Source organism: Mixia osmundae (genome assembly GCF_000708205.1).
Source record: "Mixia osmundae IAM 14324 unplaced genomic scaffold scaffold_1, whole genome shotgun sequence".
NCBI classification, from domain to species: Eukaryota; Fungi; Basidiomycota; class Mixiomycetes; order Mixiales; family Mixiaceae; genus Mixia; species Mixia osmundae.
The window spans coordinates 1,622,255-1,642,136 of NW_014575563.1; the positions used below are offsets into that span (position 1 = coordinate 1,622,255).

At 56.0% G+C, this 19,882-nt stretch overlaps 10 protein-coding genes across 10 annotated transcripts; 5 read left to right on the forward strand and 5 right to left on the reverse strand.

The window, feature by feature from the left end:
• Nucleotides 1-186: 186 nt before the first annotated feature.
• Nucleotides 187-2,310, forward strand: L969DRAFT_43155 (uncharacterized protein; the record flags this gene model as incomplete). Its single annotated transcript, XM_014715713.1, has 4 exons — nucleotides 187-375; nucleotides 424-1,941; nucleotides 1,999-2,123; nucleotides 2,178-2,310. The coding sequence occupies 4 exons, from the start codon at nucleotides 187-189 to the stop codon at nucleotides 2,308-2,310; spliced, it is 1,965 nt and encodes a 654-aa protein (XP_014571199.1).
• Nucleotides 2,311-2,377: 67 nt separating this feature from the next.
• Nucleotides 2,378-3,058, reverse strand: L969DRAFT_92038 (uncharacterized protein; the record flags this gene model as incomplete). Its single annotated transcript, XM_014715714.1, has 2 exons — nucleotides 2,378-2,841; nucleotides 2,896-3,058. The coding sequence occupies 2 exons, from the start codon at nucleotides 3,056-3,058 to the stop codon at nucleotides 2,378-2,380; spliced, it is 627 nt and encodes a 208-aa protein (XP_014571200.1).
• Nucleotides 3,059-3,277: 219 nt separating this feature from the next.
• L969DRAFT_42203 (uncharacterized protein) lies at nucleotides 3,278-6,855 on the forward strand (the record flags this gene model as incomplete). Its single annotated transcript, XM_014715343.1, has 3 exons — nucleotides 3,278-4,136; nucleotides 4,188-5,537; nucleotides 5,588-6,855. The coding sequence occupies 3 exons, from the start codon at nucleotides 3,278-3,280 to the stop codon at nucleotides 6,853-6,855; spliced, it is 3,477 nt and encodes a 1,158-aa protein (XP_014570829.1).
• A 31-nt stretch (nucleotides 6,856-6,886) lies between these two features.
• Nucleotides 6,887-7,993, reverse strand: L969DRAFT_44232 (uncharacterized protein; the record flags this gene model as incomplete). The annotated part of the gene is made up of 2 exons (XM_014715715.1): nucleotides 6,887-7,847; nucleotides 7,902-7,993. 2 exons carry the CDS (start codon nucleotides 7,991-7,993, stop codon nucleotides 6,887-6,889), a joined length of 1,053 nt encoding a protein of 350 aa, XP_014571201.1.
• A 267-nt stretch (nucleotides 7,994-8,260) lies between these two features.
• On the forward strand, nucleotides 8,261-9,128 carry L969DRAFT_92041 (uncharacterized protein; the record flags this gene model as incomplete). The annotated part of the gene is made up of 2 exons (XM_014715716.1): nucleotides 8,261-9,015; nucleotides 9,059-9,128. The coding sequence occupies 2 exons, from the start codon at nucleotides 8,261-8,263 to the stop codon at nucleotides 9,126-9,128; spliced, it is 825 nt and encodes a 274-aa protein (XP_014571202.1).
• A 12-nt stretch (nucleotides 9,129-9,140) lies between these two features.
• L969DRAFT_43045 (uncharacterized protein) lies at nucleotides 9,141-9,805 on the reverse strand (the record flags this gene model as incomplete). Its single annotated transcript, XM_014715717.1, has 4 exons — nucleotides 9,141-9,199; nucleotides 9,259-9,402; nucleotides 9,461-9,521; nucleotides 9,725-9,805. 4 exons carry the CDS (start codon nucleotides 9,803-9,805, stop codon nucleotides 9,141-9,143), a joined length of 345 nt encoding a protein of 114 aa, XP_014571203.1.
• Nucleotides 9,806-10,061: 256 nt separating this feature from the next.
• On the forward strand, nucleotides 10,062-10,805 carry L969DRAFT_43479 (uncharacterized protein; the record flags this gene model as incomplete). Its single annotated transcript, XM_014715718.1, has 2 exons — nucleotides 10,062-10,151; nucleotides 10,212-10,805. Coding segments are annotated over 2 exons (684 nt in total), but the record flags the coding sequence as incomplete, so codon positions are not given.
• On the reverse strand, nucleotides 10,750-12,957 carry L969DRAFT_84482 (uncharacterized protein; the record flags this gene model as incomplete). Its single annotated transcript, XM_014715719.1, has 5 exons — nucleotides 10,750-11,097; nucleotides 11,156-11,248; nucleotides 11,298-12,727; nucleotides 12,784-12,893; nucleotides 12,951-12,957. The coding sequence occupies 5 exons, from the start codon at nucleotides 12,955-12,957 to the stop codon at nucleotides 10,830-10,832; spliced, it is 1,908 nt and encodes a 635-aa protein (XP_014571205.1). The 3' UTR covers nucleotides 10,750-10,829.
• Nucleotides 12,958-13,032: 75 nt separating this feature from the next.
• Nucleotides 13,033-14,507, forward strand: L969DRAFT_57317 (uncharacterized protein). Its single transcript, XM_014715720.1, has 4 exons — nucleotides 13,033-13,247; nucleotides 13,304-13,398; nucleotides 13,456-13,827; nucleotides 13,878-14,507. Exons 1-4 carry the CDS (start codon nucleotides 13,115-13,117, stop codon nucleotides 14,406-14,408), a joined length of 1,131 nt encoding a protein of 376 aa, XP_014571206.1. The 5' UTR covers nucleotides 13,033-13,114; the 3' UTR covers nucleotides 14,409-14,507.
• A 310-nt stretch (nucleotides 14,508-14,817) lies between these two features.
• L969DRAFT_92045 (uncharacterized protein) lies at nucleotides 14,818-19,882 on the reverse strand (the record flags this gene model as incomplete). The annotated part of the gene is made up of 5 exons (XM_014715721.1): nucleotides 14,818-15,178; nucleotides 15,233-16,623; nucleotides 16,679-17,599; nucleotides 17,653-19,011; nucleotides 19,067-19,882. 5 exons carry the CDS (start codon nucleotides 19,880-19,882, stop codon nucleotides 14,818-14,820), a joined length of 4,848 nt encoding a protein of 1,615 aa, XP_014571207.1.

Sequence of the window (19,882 nt, forward strand, 5' to 3'; positions counted from 1 at the left end):
CGCCATACTACTACGCATCGTGCATCACCATCGTGCAATTACACGCGCATCACTCTCCTCATTGTCGCCCACAAACGAAACGCGCATCCTTACACAATGGTCCATCGCGACATGACTCGTCGTGCTGATCACGCCCAACGCATCGCTACATCTCGACGAGCGTCTCGCTCCGATGTACGCGCTTACATGACACTGCCCTACACCCGTCCTGCCTCGGCTACTCACGTTGCCGACGATGCATACACGCTCGCTCGACAGGGACAGATTGCAACAGCAACGGCACGCTCTCATCCATCGTCCACCCTTGCTCCCTCGGATAACGCTGCTCTCGACAAGCCCATTCACATCCGCGGCAAGACTCGCGCGGCCTCGAAAGTGAGCCCATTTGTATCCTTGCCAAGGTCATACTGATCGAGTCTACAGGGAAACGAGGAACGTCCAGCCCTGTGTGATCTGACAAACACTCGCGCCAGCAAGATTCCCGTGACACGCTCGAGAGCAGCATCTATCGCATCGGCCAAGCCTCTCGGCCCGGACGCCATGGCAATCGACGAGCAAGTCGAAGCAGCCGTCGCTCGTGCACAAGAGCAAGGCAAACCGTCAGCTCTGCCAACGCGCAAGGCAAGCATAAGCTCAACGCGACCGATCCGTGGCCTGCGCACTACAACAGCTTCTAGCGTCAATGCCGGCCTCGCATCTAGACCTCTCAAGGCGCAATCGTCCAATATACCCCGCTTGGCTGCTACCACGCTTCCCGGCAAGGATACAAAGCTCGCGCCCGTCGAGAGCAAGCCGCGTCGCATCAAATCGTCGTCTACCACGCAGTCGGCCGCTACGGCCGCGCCGGCGCCTACAAAGACCAGTCGTTCAACCCTGCAAGTTCACGCGGACCCTGATCCTGGCCAGCCAGCAGCCGTCAAGGCGACTCGCACGCGCAAGACCAACATCCCCGTGGCTACTCAGCCAGAGAGCCGACGCGCCCGCCAGCAAAGTGCTACTGATGATCAGCCTGGACCGAACGCCGATCTAGATGCTGCACGAGTCAAGCGCGTGCGAACAGCTCAGCATGACGCGCCAGAGGCTTCTACATCGGCCGTTGCAGACGAAGAGCCTGTCAAAGCGCGCGAAAGCGTCAAGGGCAAAGAAAAGGCAGGCGAAATCATCGAACAGTGGGATGATCTTGATGCAGGGGACGAGGACGACCAGCTCATGGTCAAAGAATATGTGGTCGAGATCTATGACTACCTTCGCGATCTCGAGCTGACCACGTTGCCCGATCCTTACCTCATGGATCGTCAAGTCGAGCTGGATTGGTCCATGCGCGATCAGCTCGTTGACTGGGTCATCGACGTTCACACGCGCTTTCGTCTACTGCCTGAGACGCTCTTTCTGGCGATCAACATTGTCGATCGATTCCTCTCTATCCGAGAAGTATCGGTGACACGCTTCCAGCTTGTCGGAACTGCAGCGCTCTTCATTGCTTGCAAGTACGAAGAAGTCGTCTCGCCCAGCATCAAGAACTTCTGCTACGTCACCGATGGCGGCTACGAGGAAGAGGAGATACTCAAAGCCGAGCGCTACATCTTGTCTCAGATTCAGTGGAACCTGTCTTATCCTAATCCTGTCAACTTTCTCAGACGGATCTCGAAAGCAGACCACTATGACGTCCAGTCGCGCACAGTAGCGAAATACTTTCTCGAGCTCAGTCTGGTCGATCGTGATCTGATCGGACTCAGGCCGTCGCTCATCGCTGCTAGTTCCATGTGGCTTTCTCGCAAGATTCTCGCCCGTGGGCCTTGGGATTCCAACTTGAGCCATTACTCGGGCTACACGGAAGAAGAACTCGCTCCGGCCGCTCTCATGTTCTTCAAGTATGTCCAGACCAACACGCGTCGCATCAAGCACGAAGGCAAATCGCCTCTGCATACCGCTCTTCACAAGGTGCGGCCTCTGTTGAGTAAAGGGGACCAGGGCTGACTTGCTTACACGATGATGCAGAAATATGCGAGCAAGAAGTTCTCGAAAGCGAGCGAGTATGTCAAGGAATGGGTCGACGCTTGTCCGCTCGGCCTGGGCAGGATCACAATCGACGATCTGACGGGCCTGATTATGCAAGGCTCGCAGTAGACAAAGTCGCAAAGAGCTCGTTGCAGCTACCGATTGTATGTATGACCAAGTCAATCGCGTCTCGCAAAACGTCGCATCGCAAGCGCTCCACTGATCTCGACAATAGAGCTTACGGGCTCTGTATACCCTCGTCGAGTCCCGATGCTAGACAATCCTTTTTGGTGCGGCTCTTACTCTGAATAGGAGACGAATCTACGACTCTTTTGACCTTTCTTGTATTCGAGAAGAATGCATTACAAAGCGTATGCGTTCATGACTTAAGAAAGTTGAGCGTCTTGATGCTCTCTTTGTTCTTCTTCGCGAGAGCTTTCCTGGTGATGTCGTACTCTGCCACACGTCGCGCTCTGTCTTGTGTTCGTTGCTCGACTTCGCTGAGCCGCCGCTCGGGCTTCATTGTCGCCATCTGGTCTCTGTCGAGTTGCGCAGTACTGGCGTCGCTAGGCTTTGTTGACTTGCTGCCGGCATTCAACCGCGGTTTGCTGCCGACCGTCTTTATCGCGCTTCGTGCTGTGCCTGATCTGAGCGCTGTCTTGCCCTTTGCACCGCTCGCGGCAGGAAGATCGTCGGGTACTGAAGACGTTGGCGTGTCGAGGAGATGCCATAGCCAGGCGGGGTAGTCTCCGTCGGGTCGAGCAGGCGGATCGGGTACTCCTTTGAGGTAGGCCAACCCCTTGAGCGGCGTGCCAACTGTCGCTGCCGATCGCGGCGTATCCACTGCATCGATGTCAGCCGGGACGCTCTGTTTTTTACAACAGGATCTGAGCTTACAAGTGGGGTCTTGCGTTGGCTCTGGGGTCGTAGGCGTGGCCGATGAATTGGGCGCTTTTGCCGAGGATGAGCTGGATGCAAAGCGGCTGAAAGGTGATCGCCGGACTAGCAGCTGACTGTCTACGAGCCGTAAGCACACCCGACATCGTCGCAGGCTGGCCATCGTCAGTTCTATGGTTGACCAGGTTTTCGGCAGTTGTGCCAGCAAGCCGACGCGCTTGTCGGGTCATCAACGACGACAGAAGCCCGCCCGCAGACAGCTTCATAGCCGGTCACGCGCAAGCAGAGCAGCTTCGCGGGCGACGCTGTGTCCTGAGGAGCTGTTGACACGCTCCCAGCCGCTCATCGGCTACCGAGCTCACACACCTCACCTTCAAGCGTAATGAGCGATCACGCGGAGGCTGTCCCGTCTGCCCAGGCCATAGGGGCTTTGGCAGAGTCGAGCGCGCTCGCAAGAGACTTGTCTGCCACCTCCAGCACGTCTACTTCATCGTTCAGTGACACAGGACAACAGAACGGATACCCAGCACGGAGGCCTGCTCCAATATCGACGACCACAGAACCTGCTGATTCACCCTCACGCTCACGTATATTTCACATCACACCGTCTAGCATCGGCTCGCCCAGGCTGGCGAAGCGCTTTCTGCCGCCTAGGACGGTGCCTGAAGCCCTCACGTCGCCCGTAGATCCGTTCGCGACAACGCAATATGACGAGACCCTCGTGCGATCTCACTCGAACGAGGGGCTGGCTAGCACGAGTGCAGCATCAGCCACGCGTTCAGGGTCATCCCTCAAGCCCAGGCGGAGCTCGCTTGGGCCTGGCGCTGCTTCCAAGGACGCGTCTTCACAGACAGTCTCAAACGGCTATGCCTCGCATACTCATTACAACGGATACAACGGCTCTGCAGCCCCGCCAGCCTCGCCTTACGCGAGTTCGCCGATGCTTGGCTCAGATGAGAGGCAGTCGCCTTTTGCCCATGCCCAGGCATCGTCACCTTTGGCGCAGTTACAAGCTCTCATCGTCGGCTCACTACCAGAACGCTGGTCACGGTCCCGTCAGGCGGGCAGTTCTAGCTCTGCCGGTGGACGCATGAGCAGGATGCGCAAGACTCGACTTCTCCTCGCACTTGTTGCGCTAGGCTGTCTTGCTTCGTTTTTGTCGAGCCAGCGGGATCGATTGCCTAGTCTCTCCATGCGAAGAAGGCGGAAGCAAGGAAGAGCCCTCAAACGACTCAGATTAGGTACGTCTGTCAAATTTCTGTAGTCCGGCAGGTCGTGACAGCACTTTGCAGACTTTCGGCCCGGCGAGCGCACAGCGAAAGCCGACAGACATCGCTTAGAAGATCTGCTGACGTTACCGTATGGCGTCGATCCGGGGCCGATGGGCTATGCGGCGCTTCTACATATATCAGACGCTGTACAAATAACGTCGCTGCAAGCGATTGTGGCCAACCTACAGAGCCAGATCATGCCACCTGACGAAATCCTGATCGTAGCGACAGAGCAGCTCGAGAATCAGTTGCGCTCCGTGGTCGGCAAGCTACCAGCGCTCTCTGCTGCTGAGAAAGCGATGCTCCAGGTCAGCGTTTATCCTTCCGATGATTACGCCACTTCCGCAGAGGCGATTGTCGAAGCAGCCGTCGATTTGCAGAGTGGCTTCTTATTGCTGCTCGAGCCTCCGCGGCGAACGGGCACGACGCACCTGGGCGCCATGTTCGCTTCGAGTCTCATGCATGTTGCGGCCACGAGCGAGTATAGCAGTGCCGTGCTGGCACACGCAGGCATCAGCTTCGACGATCCGTCGAGTTGCGTCTATGCGGACACAAACGCCAAGGAAGACGCAAAGGGCAATGCGACAGCTTGGACAACGACGCTGAAAGTACCCACCGGCCCAGTGCTCTTCCGCACTTCTTGGGTCGCCTCCGTCGACCCACATGAGCTCCCAACAGAAGGTAGCCTGCCGCCTGGTGCAGCGCTATCGATTGCACTTTCACGAAGATCTGGCATACCCATCAAACTAATTCCGTTCTCGTCAGCACATCTTGCGTCTTCCGAGCATGCGAGAGGCGCCTGGATGATTGCGCCCGATTGGCCACACGAAGCCTGCGCAGCTTTGCAGGATTCGATCGATATCTCCTCGCTCTCGAGCCTGTCGTCGCCTGTCATTGTCGAACGAGTGCAAATGCCCGTGCTAGAAGGCGGTGCCATGGCGCTCTTCGTCAGCGATGAGAAGGATCTGGCCCTGGCGATACCGCTCGCGTGCGGTCTGTCAAGAACACATGCTCTGCAAATATGGGTCGCTCTAGCACCGTTTGGCGGTAAAGAGGCTACCGATAGGTATCAAGCTGTGATCAAGCAGTGCTCGCTAGACGTTCGACCGCTACGTGATCTCTCGCTCGATGGGGATATCTCAGACGAAGCTCTCATCTATCGAGTCCGCGGGGTTATGCAGCGGCACGACTTCGATGTCGTCTTACACGTTACTGGTGGCGTTGTGTCGAGCTCGATCCATCTCGCTCTCACCATCGCTGGCGTCAACTTCGACGCGCACCCTCTCGACAGCGTCGTTGGCATTGAGATACCTCAAAGTGACATTGCTCACGTTGACTGGCTAGCTGCACTGCCGCTCGATGCTATTCGATGTCAGTCTCATGCGTTACAGATGGATATCTGGAGCTAACGCAAGCTATAGCATGGAATGTGCCAAAGATAGATATTTCGGTCATAACTAGAGATCGGCCGGACTCGCTGCTGCGGTTGATGAAGTCTGTCGAAGCTGCACACTTTCTCGGCGATCGAGTCAATATCGGTCTCAACTTGGAACAAAATGCCGACTTTGACACTCACAAGCTCGTCGCACAACTCGAGTGGCCGCACGGCACGCTGAATATCCGTCATCGCGTGGTCGTAGGCGGTCTGATACCTGCCATTGTCGAGTCTTGGTACCCGCGCAACAACGACACATACGGCGTCTTCCTAGAGGACGACGTGGAGGTTTCGCCACAGTTCTACGCTTGGCTCAAGTTTACAATCTTACAATATCGCTATGATGCGTCGACAAAGGTTGAAGCGGCACGTTTGTTTGGCGTCAGTCTGTATCAGCAAAAGAATGTGGAGCTGCGCAATGAAGGCAGGCGCGCTTTCGACGCTCATGCGCTCTTTGCCGATCTCGGTCTGCCAGCTACGCGACCGTATCTATCGCAAGTGCCCTGCTCGTGGGGCGCAGTCTACTTTCCGGAGCAATGGAAAGAATTTCACCACTTTCTGTCGCTCAGATTCAACGAGTCTTCGCTCGACATCACGGATCTCATCGTTCCAGACATCAAGTCGAATCGCTGGGCGAGGTCGTGGAAGAAATACTTTATCGAGCTAGTCTATCTACGAGGTTACACGATGCTCTACCCAAATTATGCCGACTTTGTCTCCTTCTCGACCAATCATCTAGAGGTAGGCGATCACGTCAAAGCCGAAGCAAGCACGGTCGAGACGGAGCAACAAAAGCGACGAAAGATCATGTTCGAGGTGCCGTTGATGCAGATGACCGACTCTCTGCTCGATCTGCCGGACGAGCGCCGCCTGCCAAAGTGGAGTGCCTTGCCAGTCATCGACTTTTGGGGCACTCTGACGACCGAGTCTGACATCGTCGAGCGAGGCGCGACGACGATCCTCGAGCTCGAGGTCTGCCCGCCGCTGAACACGTCTACCGTGCAGTCGTATGACGCCAGAGAATTGCTCTGCCCGACTGAGAATGCGCCGCTACCGCTCGAAGAGGCACGAGAGTTCTTCCCGCACGTTGAGCCATACTTTCGCATGACGCAAGAGAACGGGGCAGAGCCGACAGAGTCGACAGAGAGCCCGCCGACGCCAACACCGCTGCTCGGGGTCAAGAAGTTCGATGCCGAGATCTTGCAAGATCTCACTTTGCTCGCAATTAGTACTGCTGTACCGATGCAGTACTGAAGACTGTATGCATGCTGATCATGATGCGCCTTCAGAGCTTCGCACGAGGCGGTGGCAGGCTGGACGAGCCGTAGACAAAGTCTGACCATTCTACGCCCCATTCTGTTCCGAGATTCTTACGCACAATGCCTACCAGCTGGTTCTTCTGAGCTGGCAACATGTATAGACGGTGCCTTCGCGGATCGTCAACACTAGCGAGCTCTTCGCCTTCGTAGAAAGCATCGCCAGGGTACAGGCAAGCAAACACGTCCTCGCCGCCCTCATCCGAAGGAACGGTAGCAAAACGAGGAGTGAAATTGATGACGAGGCGAGAGCGAGCTCTCGGTACGCGGGCGTATTTGTCATGTAGTAAAGCGCGATAGTCTTTATCTTGGATGAGTTCGGCCAACAGATAGACTTGGGGAGGAGCAAGGATGATCTTGCGTGCATACGCTGCTTCGACGGCTTCACGAGGAGTGTACCAGGCAGCAAGGACGGTCTCCTTGCCATCGCTGACCACCTCTGGCGTCAGAGCGGCATCGTTCTCGACGGGAGGGAGGATAGTCCAATAGAATGTCGTATCCCATCGTGTTGGCATGATGACCGGCGTCGTCCAATTGGCACGAGGAGCGAGCAAGTCGAGCGAAGGCGTCGCGTCGAGCTCTTTCAACAGCTCAGCAAACTGTGAAGCGTCATCGTGCACACGTTCGCGCCAAGCAAGTTTCGAGTCGCCATTCCCGGGCCATTCGATGCGTCTGCCCTGAGCATCTCTGGCGAGTAGGATACCGCATTCCTCAAATGTCTCGCGAATGGCACAGATCCGCAATGTCGCGCTTTCGAGCTCCTGGGGAACGAGTCGAGCAGCCAGAACTTCGTCTGCTGCTCGATCGACGTTTCCGCCAGGAAAGACATAGGCAGAAGAGAAGCTCGTCTTCTTTGTACGCTGCAGTAACAAGATGCGATAGTTGTAGCCGTCGGATGCAGGAGTCTTCAGGGGATAGACGATCATCAGGCTGGCGATCCCTCCGGTAAGCTCGGGTCTACTATGGCAATGACGTAGCGCCCACCTGGCCGACAAGCGAGGCGTGGCTGGATGAGCAGATGTGGCGTCGGCCGATGCTTGCCGCGCTAGGAGCTTCGTGGCCTGGCGCTCGAGCATGGCGTCAGCGAGTGATAGCCGAAAGAGCCGATGATGTCGCGTTCGAGAGAGAGGCCCGAGGAGTCGAATGTGAGCCGATCTCGAAGAAGCTATGAGCATAGACTGAATCCAGGTTCGAAGGCGATGGCTGAAGACAGCAGAGTTTCGTAGCCTGACTTGCTCACAGCAAATCACGCTCTAGCCTTGTTGCATCGACGACGCGTTTCAGCCTTAAGCTTGTTGCACCTAGCCCTGCCCCTCTCATCGTGCCGGCCGGGAAGTCGTGGCATGCAATGCTGGCGATGTCCCGTCCGATTCTCAGCACAGCCTCACCGATCTGCTAGACGACTGCAGTCGACCGTCGCGCGAGGGACCGCCTATGAGGAGCTTTGCCAACGATACCTGAACGAACAATGGGGCATGTCACTCATGCTCGTCGGCGGACGCAATGACAGAGGGGTCGATCTTCGTGGCTACTGGTCTTTGCCCCTGTACGAGCCATCGTCCGATGACACGATGCTCGTCAGCCGTCGAGTACGCATTCTCGGCCAATGTAAAGCAGAGCGCAAGAGGCTCGGTCCACGAGTCATTAGAGAGCTAGAGGGAACACTAGGCTGGGAGCATCTTGCTCTCGGATCGACGGTGCCGACTGCAACGGGTGCAAGTCAGCCGACTGAGGATGAGCAAGATGTCACGCTGCCAACCATCGCCGTCTTGCTCTCGCTCTCCGGCTTCACCCCTGCAACTCTGTCCAGGACAGCTGCAAGCCCGCTGCCGGTGCTCTGCATGCACATCGAGTACGCTCAGTCAGACGAGCCAGCAACACTTCAGGATGAGCAGCAGACTGGCAAAACCGTCGCGCAGTCATCCTGCCGCTCGGCGCTCTGGAACGCGGCCGCCCAACGCGTGCTAGGACCCGCATTTGAGATCAGATGGCACCGAAGCATGCAAAACACCGCTCTGGCAAACACCGAGGAAATGGTCGAGCGGCCTCGTCTGTACTGGAACGGACGAGAATATCCCTCGACGAACACAAGCCAGCAGTGATCGCAGAGTATGCCGGGAAGGACTATTGTTGTGGTGAAGCGCAAATGCAAATGCAATGACGCCCGCTATAGCACATGGCGCACATGCGCCCGACTCTGCTCGCTCGTGAGGCCACAAAAGTCTATGCCGACTTTTTCTTGCTCTTCTTGAGGTCCTTGTCGACGTCTGTCACCTTGAGTGCTGTCAGATGGCCGTCTAGATCAGTATGTGCATACACTGAATGCAAAGCAAAGACTGACTTGGCGGTAGCGATTGACGCAGCTTCTCGGCCTTGTCCGCATCGGCAATGACGAGCGTGTAGAGATAGCGAGAGCATCGGACCTTGAACTTGGTCACAGTCTTTGCGCCTGGCCGTCTCGGTGTCGACTTCTTCACTGCAGCAGCTGCAAGCCGAAACTTGATGATCAGTCCTGCCCTTGACTGATGCACGAGTTCGCCTACACTTGGCATCTTTCCTTCGAGCAATCTCGAGGAACTGCTTGATGTCCTTGACTTCCTTGGGCTGCGAAACACCAAGGTCAGCACGAGCTGTGTGATCTGCGGCAGAGGCAGGGCAGGTGTTGCCGGTGAGAGCCAACAATTCATGTCGACAGCGATTTTCGCTGCAACGTCAAATGTTGGCCGTGAGGGAGCAAAGACGAGGCCCGCGAGCTCGACGGCGTGTTCGGAGCAGCTGCCCAGATTGACGACAGACATGAGACCCACCATATTGAAGTGACGAACAAAGTCGGATACGCTTGAGCCACCGTAGTCTATCTGAAAGGCACGCCTGACTATTTGAAACATTCAGTTTTGAGCGACTTTGACTCTGACGCGAGGTAAATCAAAAGAAATTCGGCAAAGCCACGCCTGGTAGCAAACTCGAACAGCAAGGATGGTGAGTAGCGATGCTTTGAGACTGCTCTGCGGTGCTCGCCAGTCGCACTGCTCATTGTCAGACCAATCTGCACCGGCAGCTGGTCTGCAATGAGGCTTCGACGAGGCATAGGCAGCAGACAGCATCTCAGCAAAAAGTCAAGGGCAGAGCTGACGCAGGGCCTTGCAGGGTATCGATATCGAGCACCATCATGTCAGAAAGGGCAACAGATCTGCGCCCAAGTCGGAGGATCCCTATCTGCTCTTGCTTGTCAAGGTTCGCACAACTTGAGAGTTCGAGCTGTTCCGCCGTTGATGTCGAGTCTCCATGGCACAGCTCTACCGATTCCTCGCCCGACGAACTGACAGCAAGTTCAACAAGGTCATCCTTAAGCGATTGTTTAGCTCGCGCATCAACCGACCGCCCGTCTCGCTCGCCAAGGTCGTCTATGAAGTCAACTCTCGTCATGTCTCAGCCGACAAGTCGACCGTCGTCATCGTAGCCACAGTCACAGACGATCTCCGTCTGCTCGAGCTACCCAAGCTCTCCATTGCCGCACTCAGATTCACCCAGACTGCAAGGGAACGCATCATCGCTGCTGGCGGTGAATGCCTCACGCTTGATCAGCTCGCCGTTCGTGCACCAACCGGATCAAACACCGTCTTGCTCCGTGGTCGCAAGAACGCTCGCGAAGCCTTCAAGCACTTCGGTGCCGGACCTGGCAAGAACGCAAAGCCTTATGTTACCTCAAAGGGCAGGTCCGTTGATCTAAGCTCATCGCCTGTTAGACCAGTCACTGATCCTGCCGCGCTTGCAACAGGAAGTTCGAAAAGGCACGTGGTCGTCGTGCCAGCCGTGGCTTCAAGGCTTGAGCGTTGTATCTCGATGCAATGTATTGCGCAGAAACGGGGGCCTTGCATTTCCGCATGACATCCTCGGCAAGCTTCTAGAGCACTACTCTTCGTCCTCCGTATCCACAACATCTCGGGCGGGTGCAGCCGCGTACCTGACTGATTTGAGATAGTCTAAGATCGACCTGAACGTCAATGATTCCGGGTCTTGGCCGAAATATTTAGGCCTCGTGACCATCTCTGCCTTGACCTTCTTCTTGATCCTGCCGAATCGACGAGCGACCTGCGCGGCTGACCACTGATGCCAGCCAGGATCGAGAAGAAGGCTGTAGTTGATCTCTGCCTGATCCGTAGGTTCGAGGGCTGCAATCCTACAATGCCATCGTAGCCAGTAAGCAGCGATACACGCATGAGCGCCAGATGCCTTACTTGTGAATCAGGATATAGTCGTCTCTTGCAGTCCATCTCAGTCTCTTCTTGACCTGTTCTTTCGGCTTCTTGTCGGCGAAAGAGACATCAGCCCTGCTCGAATGTCAGCACGTAAATGATGACGAAGCGCATGGTGTCTGACCATTTGATACGGCATTGTGCACGAGTGCGAGTATCAGCCATCTGCTTGGCGACGAGGTTCCAGTAGGCGTCATTCTCTCGATTGCCATTGAGAGCTGAATCGGCAGAAGCGACTGCCGAACGAAGCTTGTCGACTTCTTCGTCTGTCCATACTCCGACTTTTCTGATTTCCGAGTTCATGAGATGGTTCCTCCATCTGTCTCTGCAGTCGGCCGGCATTCTTCCCACATTGGCAGATACTTTGTTCCACTCTCCGCCGAACATCAAGTGGGCATCCTTCAAGGCCTTGTCCTGCGATGGCGTCCATGCGCCTTGTCTGCCCTGAGGGTGTTTCAGTCGCTGTAGGTAGTGATAGACCGCGATGACAGGTCGTTCCTTCAGAGTGGCAGTCAGATTGGGCCAGAAGTCCTGATGCTCCGCTCTGGCTTTCTTGCCTTTGGCATAGATCACCCTGAGCATGCCGTCCTCGTCCAGATCGTTGCGCTTTTTGTAGTCTTCAAGGAAGGCTTCAATGGCTGCTTCCTCGTCTGAGTTGAATTTTCCCTTTTTGTAGGTCAACCCGCGAGTTTCGGAGAGTTCCTTGAGCCGGGCAGACGAGAACCAGCGTTTGGTGAGTATCTCTTGATTAGTCAAATCCGCTACGCTTTCTGTCGTACTTGGCTTGGCCGCCTTCTTCGCAGCCTTGGTCTGCGAGTTAGCCGCCTTTCGTGTCTTCTTCGGCTTTGTTGATACTTCGCTTAGCTGTGGACCGAGGTCACCAGCAGGCAAGGCGTCTCCGACATGAGCGTCGGTATAAGTCAGACCGAGACGAGTGTGATCTTGCTGATCTTGGGTAGCCGAAGATCCGAATTCTGCGCCGATCGCTTGCAAGGCGCCTCTGAGAATCTCTTCGTCGCCGTTGTCATAGTGCTGGTAGATCTGGTTGATTCGGTCCTGACGCATGTCGCTCAGCGAAGGGTCGAGCATGCTGGGATCCATTCGGTCGTGGCCGAGGTGCGATGCGGCGGCAGTCGTCGGTGAAGGAGGATGGGGTACGCCTTGTGTGAAGGTCGCAAAGAGCGTAGCAAAGTCCTCTGGATTGGCCAGCATTGGTCCTTGTTCGGAACCGTCGGATGTAGAAGTCGTAGCGGCTGGATGGAGGGTGGCACTGTTGATATCACCCATTGCACCTGACAGGCCGTGATGATGATGGTCATCGTGAGAGCCAGAGGAGGCTTCAGCGACAGGGGCGTAAGCGTGCTTGTTCGACTTGCGCTTCTTCTTCTTGCGCGGCTCGTCGAGCCCCAATGTCGGCTCACCCGTCATCGTCATCGTAGGCTCATGAGTGATCTTGCTCGAGCTCGCTGTCGGACGCTCAGACGAGTCGACGAAGGGCTGGTGGGTCATCAATTCGGGCATCGAAGTCGTCGTCGCTACCGCGTCGCGCTTCTTCTGCAAATACGTAGTCGAGGTCATTCAGAGGATGACGATGATGACGGCTTGCTTGCCTTGTGCTTCTTGGTCTTCTTGTGCTGTGTCTCCTGACCGGCAGAGTCTGTCGGGCCAGGCGATCCATTGTCATCCCTGCGTCTTCGCTTCTCCTTCCGGGGCTTCTCGCCTGGGCGGATGTCCTCAGTGTCAGCATATCAAGACAGTGGACGGATCAGCGACCGACTTGACATTGCTATTCGCGCGTAGAGCCGGCCCTCAAGCAGCGAGAGCGAGCGCTGACAGAATTTTGAACCTCGCGTTCAGACAAGGCGGGGTTCTACGGGGAATTGCCAGTCCGGCCAGCCTGCGTTTGCAATCCGCCGCCGTTCTGTTCAGACGACGGCATCAATGGCAGAGCGCAAGCGGAAATGGGATCAAGAGGGAAGCGCAGAGGCAGCATCGCCGCTAGTGAAGCCAAAGATTGAGGAAGACATCAAGCCAACGCTCTCGCCTGCTGCAGCAGCACCTGTAGACGCAGCAGGTCAGGCATCTCGTGCTCGCTGACTGAAAGAGAGCTGACACGACCCGAGCGAGCAGCCGCCATCGCTGCCAAGCTAGCTGCGCAGTATGACAGAGGTGCAAAGATGGCTGCCGCTGTCAAGGTCGAAGGCAAAGAGATCAACGATCCAGACGTGAGCAACGATGTCCTTCCAACTTCCTATGCACACGCTGACCCTGTGCTGGGACAGTTCGTGAAAGATATCGAAGTGAACGATCTACGAAATCGATACCTGCTCACCCGAGGCTCGACACAGCACGAGATCCAAGATGCAACGGGCGCATCCGTCACGACCAAAGGCCAGTGGTACCCCGACAAGTCGATGGCAACAGACAAGGATCCCCCGCTCTACTTGCATATCACCGCCAACAGCCAAGAGGAATTGGACAAGGCCGTCGCGCGCGTGCAAGAGTTGATCGATCAGGATCTGGGGCCACTCACCGAACGACCCGGCTTCAGAGACAGAGATCGCGAGCGAAGACGGTGGCCAGAGGCGAAGATTGAGATCGGTCTCGAGACCCTTCGCAACTTCAACGTCCGCGCAAAGATTGTCGGCCCAGGCGTATGCGTTTGTCTTCGCGTGCTGCGGTTTAGGCTGACCGAGTCCATCAGGGCTTGTTCGTCAAATTCATCCAGGCAGAGACAAACGCAAAGGTCCAGATCAAAGGTCTCGGATCGGGTTTCGTCGAGCAAGATACGAATGTCGAGTCTCAAGAGCCCATGCATATCGCCATTGCAGGGCCAGACGAGCGTCAAGTTGCTCGCGCCAAAGAGCTTGCAGAAGACCTGCTCACGGTCGTCAAGGAAGAATGGAACAAGAGCAAGGCCGTGCTCGATCAGTACATGCATCAGCAACAAGCGCAATACAACAACCCGGTCTATCAATACCCAGGACAATATGCCGCCTACGCTCAGCAAGGCTACCAGCCTCCGTTGCCAGCTGGAGAAGCACCCGCCCCTCCGTCCGGTGCCGCCCCACCGCCGCCGCCCAGCGATCCTTCCGCTGGGCTCAATGGTCAGCCGGCCCAGCCGGGTGATGCCGCCGGCCAGGCCGAGTACGCTGCATATTGGCAGCAAATCCAGTCGAATCCTCAGTGGGCTGCCTACTATCAGCAGTATGCCATCTCGACTGTCCGCGCGTAGCCTGTGCTGACGGTGACGAGTAGATACTACGCACAAGCGCAGGCGCAAGCTGGCCAACAAGCCACCCCGGGTTACAGCCCCGCCCAACCCCAGCAACAGCCAGCGCCCCCCGCTGCCAATGGCTATCAAAATGCTCCCCCGCCTCCGGGTCTTTGAGGAAACGGAGTCTCATGTACAGTTTGCAATCATCGTGGCAAATGATGTGCATCTATACAAAATAAAAATCTCTGCGTGCTCTCAAGGATGAAGTGTTACATGAAGACCGATGTGAACGGATGAAAAGAAAGGCTGATGCGAATACTTCTTGATGGATGCAGGTCTCTTGCAAGAAGTGACAGCGCGAGGAGTGTGTGCGCGTCGGAAGGGCCGCTCCACAAACGCGATGGAGACTCGAGCTGCTCGGATCAGATCAAGGCGACACATCGACCGGGTCGGAAGCCTGATTCGCGACAGTCGACGAGGCTAGCCATCCGCCGCGTTCCCAGCGGCCCGGCCGATACACGTCCTTCCGGCGGATGTGGCTGTCAGAGAGTCCGAGGAAGAGACTGCGTAATCGAGCGAGGTTTAATGGCTTCAGAATCCAGCCGTCGAAGCCAGTGTCAGCAATCTCCTTGCGATCACGTTCTGGAAGTGAAGCCGAGAAAGCGATGATTGGTATCCGACCGCCATTACCGCTGTGACTGACTCGAGATGATACGAGCTTGAGATCGCCAGACTTTTCTAGGACGCGTATTTGACGGGTAGCCTCCCTGCCATCGATGATAGGCATCCTACATCTCGCAGCGTCAGCTCTGTCGCGTACGGATAAAATTAGTCAGACGCACTGTAAGTCCATGATGATAACATCGAAAGCGTAATCTTCGCGCAGCTTGTCGAGCCCATCTTTGCCGTGAACGGTCAAGACGACTTCATGTCCGTCCTTACCAAGCTGTCTGAACAGTATCATGCGGTTGACCAGATCGTCGTCGACCACGAGAACACGCAACCGCTCGGGCGAAGTGACAGATCCAGTGGAGATCGTAGTCGTGGCACTGTCACGACGGTCGGCGCTGATGATTTGATTACCAGCCATTTGCGCAGAAGAGTCGCGCAAGATGGGACTCGATTGGAATCCTGTTTGACGACCTTTGACATCGACCGAGCTGGAAACTTCATTTTCGTCAACTCGCAAAGCCCTCAAAGGCATCGAAGAGTCTTCGACGCTGACGTGAGCGCCGGGTCCCTCTGCACCCCTATCGATAGGAATCATCGAGGATGGCTGCCGCGGTCGTGTGGCTTGCGCACCAGCATTGAATGACTGAAATATGCCCGTGCCATCAAAACCACGTTGTAGCGACGGGCTCGACGGTGGCTTCTGGTGTGGCGAATCAAGATGAGACGTAGCCATTGCTTCGACAATGGAATCGATCTCAGATGCCCCGCTGGCTTGGCTGCCAGCACTACCAAGTGACTTTTTGCGCGGCGGACCTCTGCTAGAGTTGCTAAGCGCACTTGAGCCTGGCTGAGTAGTGCCACCGATGGCTCTAGTGAATGGCAGGATGATTGTAAATCGAGAGCCTTTTTCGACTTTGGACTCGACTCGCAGCTGTCCGTCCAGCGTGTTGATAATCCTAGCAACAACGGCAAGGCCAAGTCCGACTCCAGCAGGCCGCTTATGGGGCTCCATTCCCTGCTCCTCTGACGGAGTTGGCTCGACGGGGGAGACCTCTTCGAATTCTCGAAAGATTGTTTCGAGCTTGTCTGGCGCAATGCCACAGCCTGTGTCTGTGATCGTTATCGAGATTTTCATCGATCCGGCACTGGCGCTTGAGCCGGCTTCTGGACCGGGCGGGGGCAGTAACATGCCGGCAACCAGACTCGAGCTTGTTTCGCTGTTCTCACCAGCTTCATGACTTTCCGCCTGACTGCTTTTTGAACTTGATCGCATAGATTGTGACTCGCTCTCGCGCTCAAGGACTGACAGCTCTATGGTGACTTCGCCTTCGCTCGTATGTTTGACAGCGTTAGCAGCGACATTGCCGACGATCTGCTTGACGCGAGCGCGATCTCCAAGCACGGTCGAGGGGATGCGAGGACCAATCTCAGCAATCTTGAATTCCAGACCTCTACGCTCTGCTTCCTTTTTATGGACGCCGACAGCATCTTGAATCGTGCTGCGCAAGTCCATGGGCTCTTGTAGGAACAGCGCATTCCCTTGCTCCGTGCGTGTGAGATCCTATGCAGCCGAAACTTTCGTCAGCGTGACACTTGGATGGCAAATTTGCACGTACCAGCAGGTCGTTGATGACATGCACTAGGGTTCGGGAGGCATCGTAGCTCTTCGTAAGATGATCTTTGGTATCGGCCTCTAGGGGCCCATCGAGCGCCATCTCTAGATAATTGAGGATGTGGTTCAATGGCGTCCGAACCTCGTGAGAAGCATTCGATAAGAGCAGATTAGTGAGCTGGCTCGTCTGGACAGCAGCCTGCTTTTCTCGCCAAACGCTGATGAACTTGCCGTAGACAAGGCACAAGACAGATGCCGTCTCGAGTTGTTCATCTGTCCACGCCCGGCATTGCCCCCGAACAGTCTCTGACCACATCTTGAACGATTTGCGGGGCTCGAGATGGGCGTGTGCACCTTCCTGGTTGACCTTTTCGTAGGGGTTCCCAGCCCAATGAACGTGCTTGAGTTGGCCTTGGCGGAAGAATGTGATGAAGTCTTTGCCTCCGCTGGTCAACGGTACGACAAGCATGCCAGAGATGATCTGGAAGCCGGCTGGATAATGTATGTCTGGAAAGTCCGATGTGATGTCTTGTGACACCTGCATCGACAGGAAACATCGTCGCTTCAGATACTCCAGGATCGCCAGGACCTCTTGCGAGTTTGATAGCGGTCCTAGAATCTTCGCTTCGCCACCAATGGACAGCAAACCAAAGTCCGCATCGAACAGACTGAGCAAGTCTTCTGCCTTGGCGACGATGTAGCCGCCAGGATTTGCGGCAGACGGTGCGGTATTGATCAGCTTACGGCTGTGTAAGCGTTGTGCATACGACAGTCGCTCGAGGTTGCGAGAGATGCCGTTGCCCAAGATACGACAAAGCTGTCTAACCGGGAATGAGACTCGCTGACCGTACCGACCGTACGTATGGCAAGCGATCAGGCCCCATAGCGCCCCAAAAGCGATGATGGAAATGGACGTCGAAGCTCGCTGTACAAAGCTGACATCAGTCAGTGCGCACAAACGCAACGCTGGTCACTTACGACGCCCATGTTGGCAAGATATCGCAAGTGAATCGGGCTCATAGCCCGTAAGTGACTGTGCGTCATGTCGAGAGGGAAGTCAAGTTCTGCTTTGGAGCAGCAGACCAGTCGAGCGGTCGGCTGATCGCGGTCATACAGTGATCGAACCTTGTTGATTCTGTACAGCTCTCTCGCTTGCGCTGGTATATCGCTAGCTGGGAAGTGCAAGCCGCGATAGAGATCTCTAGTGCGAGTCCAGTCTACTAGTTCCGCGACGACTTGACCATTCCATTGGTTGTCGAACTGATATATCATCACACGATGAAAACCTGTGATCTCTTTGACGACTCCGATTGCAAGCTTTAGGAAAGTCTCTAGATCATGCGCTTTGTCGAGCTGGTCGTTAATTTGCGTCAAGACCTTGAGTATGTCCACAGAAGCCATCCTGGAAGCCGTCTTGCTCTTCTTGAAGCGCACGAGCGATTTCAGAGGCTTGCAGATGTTGGTCGTTGACTGTATCAGATCTTCTTTTGTGGGCTCGTACGGCTCGCCAGCTAAGCCACCTCGCTCCGCATCGGTAGGCAGCTCATCGAGCTCAGTCATCAAGGGATTGTCGACATCGTTGTCAAGCTCGAGCTCAAGGATGTATAAGTTTGGCCGCGTGTCCGGGCTGGGGATATGCAGCGCAGCCCAGCAGTCCCATTCGAGCTTATTGTCACCGTCATCTGGCCCTGAGCCGATTGCGCCCGAGCCACTCAACTGAAATGTATGCGGCCCTGTGTCGATCAAATCGTCTGTTGTACGGTCCTCGAGCATCTCCATATTCTCGCGTAGTACCTCCTCTTGATCTTCGTCGAGCACTTCAGTGAAGCTCTTGAGATCGAAAAGATGGTGCGCGGGCAAACCAAGCAAATGCCCGACGTTTTCAGACACCTGTTTGACGATCAGATTGCCCTCGCCGTCGTCTTCAAAGGCAATGAGGACTCCATATGACTGGATGGATCCAGGGATGTGAATTGGCTCATCCTCGCAAGTAGCGATCTGGCCTTCCCTGCCGGTGACAACCATATGACCGTCTGCGGTCTCTATGTGCTCGAAGCGAACCGTCATGTACGGCTGAGACGGGCCTGCTTCCGACTCGCCCAGTTCGCGAGAGAGCCTGGCGCGCTGCATGATATCTCCACCGGCAGGCATGTCAGTCCCGGAGACGACGCTACCGCCTTGCAATTGGACGCCTCGCCCTCTGCGCTCGTCAGGATCGCCATGTAGATCATCGTCGTCGTCGTTGCGCGTGTCTGCCATGGATGTGACAGATGACAATGGATCGGCTGCGGACGTGCGCTGCCTGGTTGGCTGGGACGACTCACCGGGAGATTCTAACTACGATAGAGACACATTCAGCGCATTGCTACATGAGATCCAGTGCGCCCCTTACCTCGCGGTTGGACAGGTGTGAGTGGCTGCTGTAGGTCGAGCCGGGTCCGCGTCGGGCGGCGTTTGCAGTCGAATTGCGTTGTCCTTGCACCCAGGCACTCGCATTGGATGCCGATTCGGATCGAGCGCTTTTGAGTGGCTGTCCGCCGAGAACGGGCGATTTGATGGAAGCCGTCTGAATCGGTGGGCTCGACAAGGTGGGATCGTTGATGATGCTTCGTATCGGAAAGATCCGCTCGGACCCTCCGACAGAGTAGTCTAGCGCTTGTCGCGATATGCTCTCATCACTTTGGAGCATGTCGGGGTAAGCCGCGGATGTCGCAGAGCCATCCCCCGTAGCAGAACGAGGAAAGCCCCAGGGGAAGTCGCTTGGTTTCTCAGTGTGCGAGGTTGTGCGACGCGCGGCAGAAGCAGATGACTGTGATCCTGTTGTAGTCTCGAGCGTGCCTGCAGTCTTCGTGGCCCTCAGTACCGGTCGCGTCGCTTTGGAGAGAGGTCTGCCCGTAAGTGAGGATCGGCGAGCTGTTGAACTCGATGAAACGGTAGAATTGCCTTGGCTGCCCATGAGGGGCGTGCCAGACTGTGAGAAGCCTCTGCTGCCAGCCTCTGATGTGTCTGGACTTGCATCGCCAGAGTCGGTGCGCGTCATGGTGCTCATTGGAGATCGACGCGGAGAGGCAGCGCCAGACTTGTAAGCATAATCGGTCGATTCAATCTCACGAGTGCCGCTTGCTTGAGCGGCGGCTTGTGCTCTGTTCAGTGTCGGACTCGAACCAGGTTCGGGTGAGGTCGAGCTCGGCCGGTGTGTTGCCGCCAT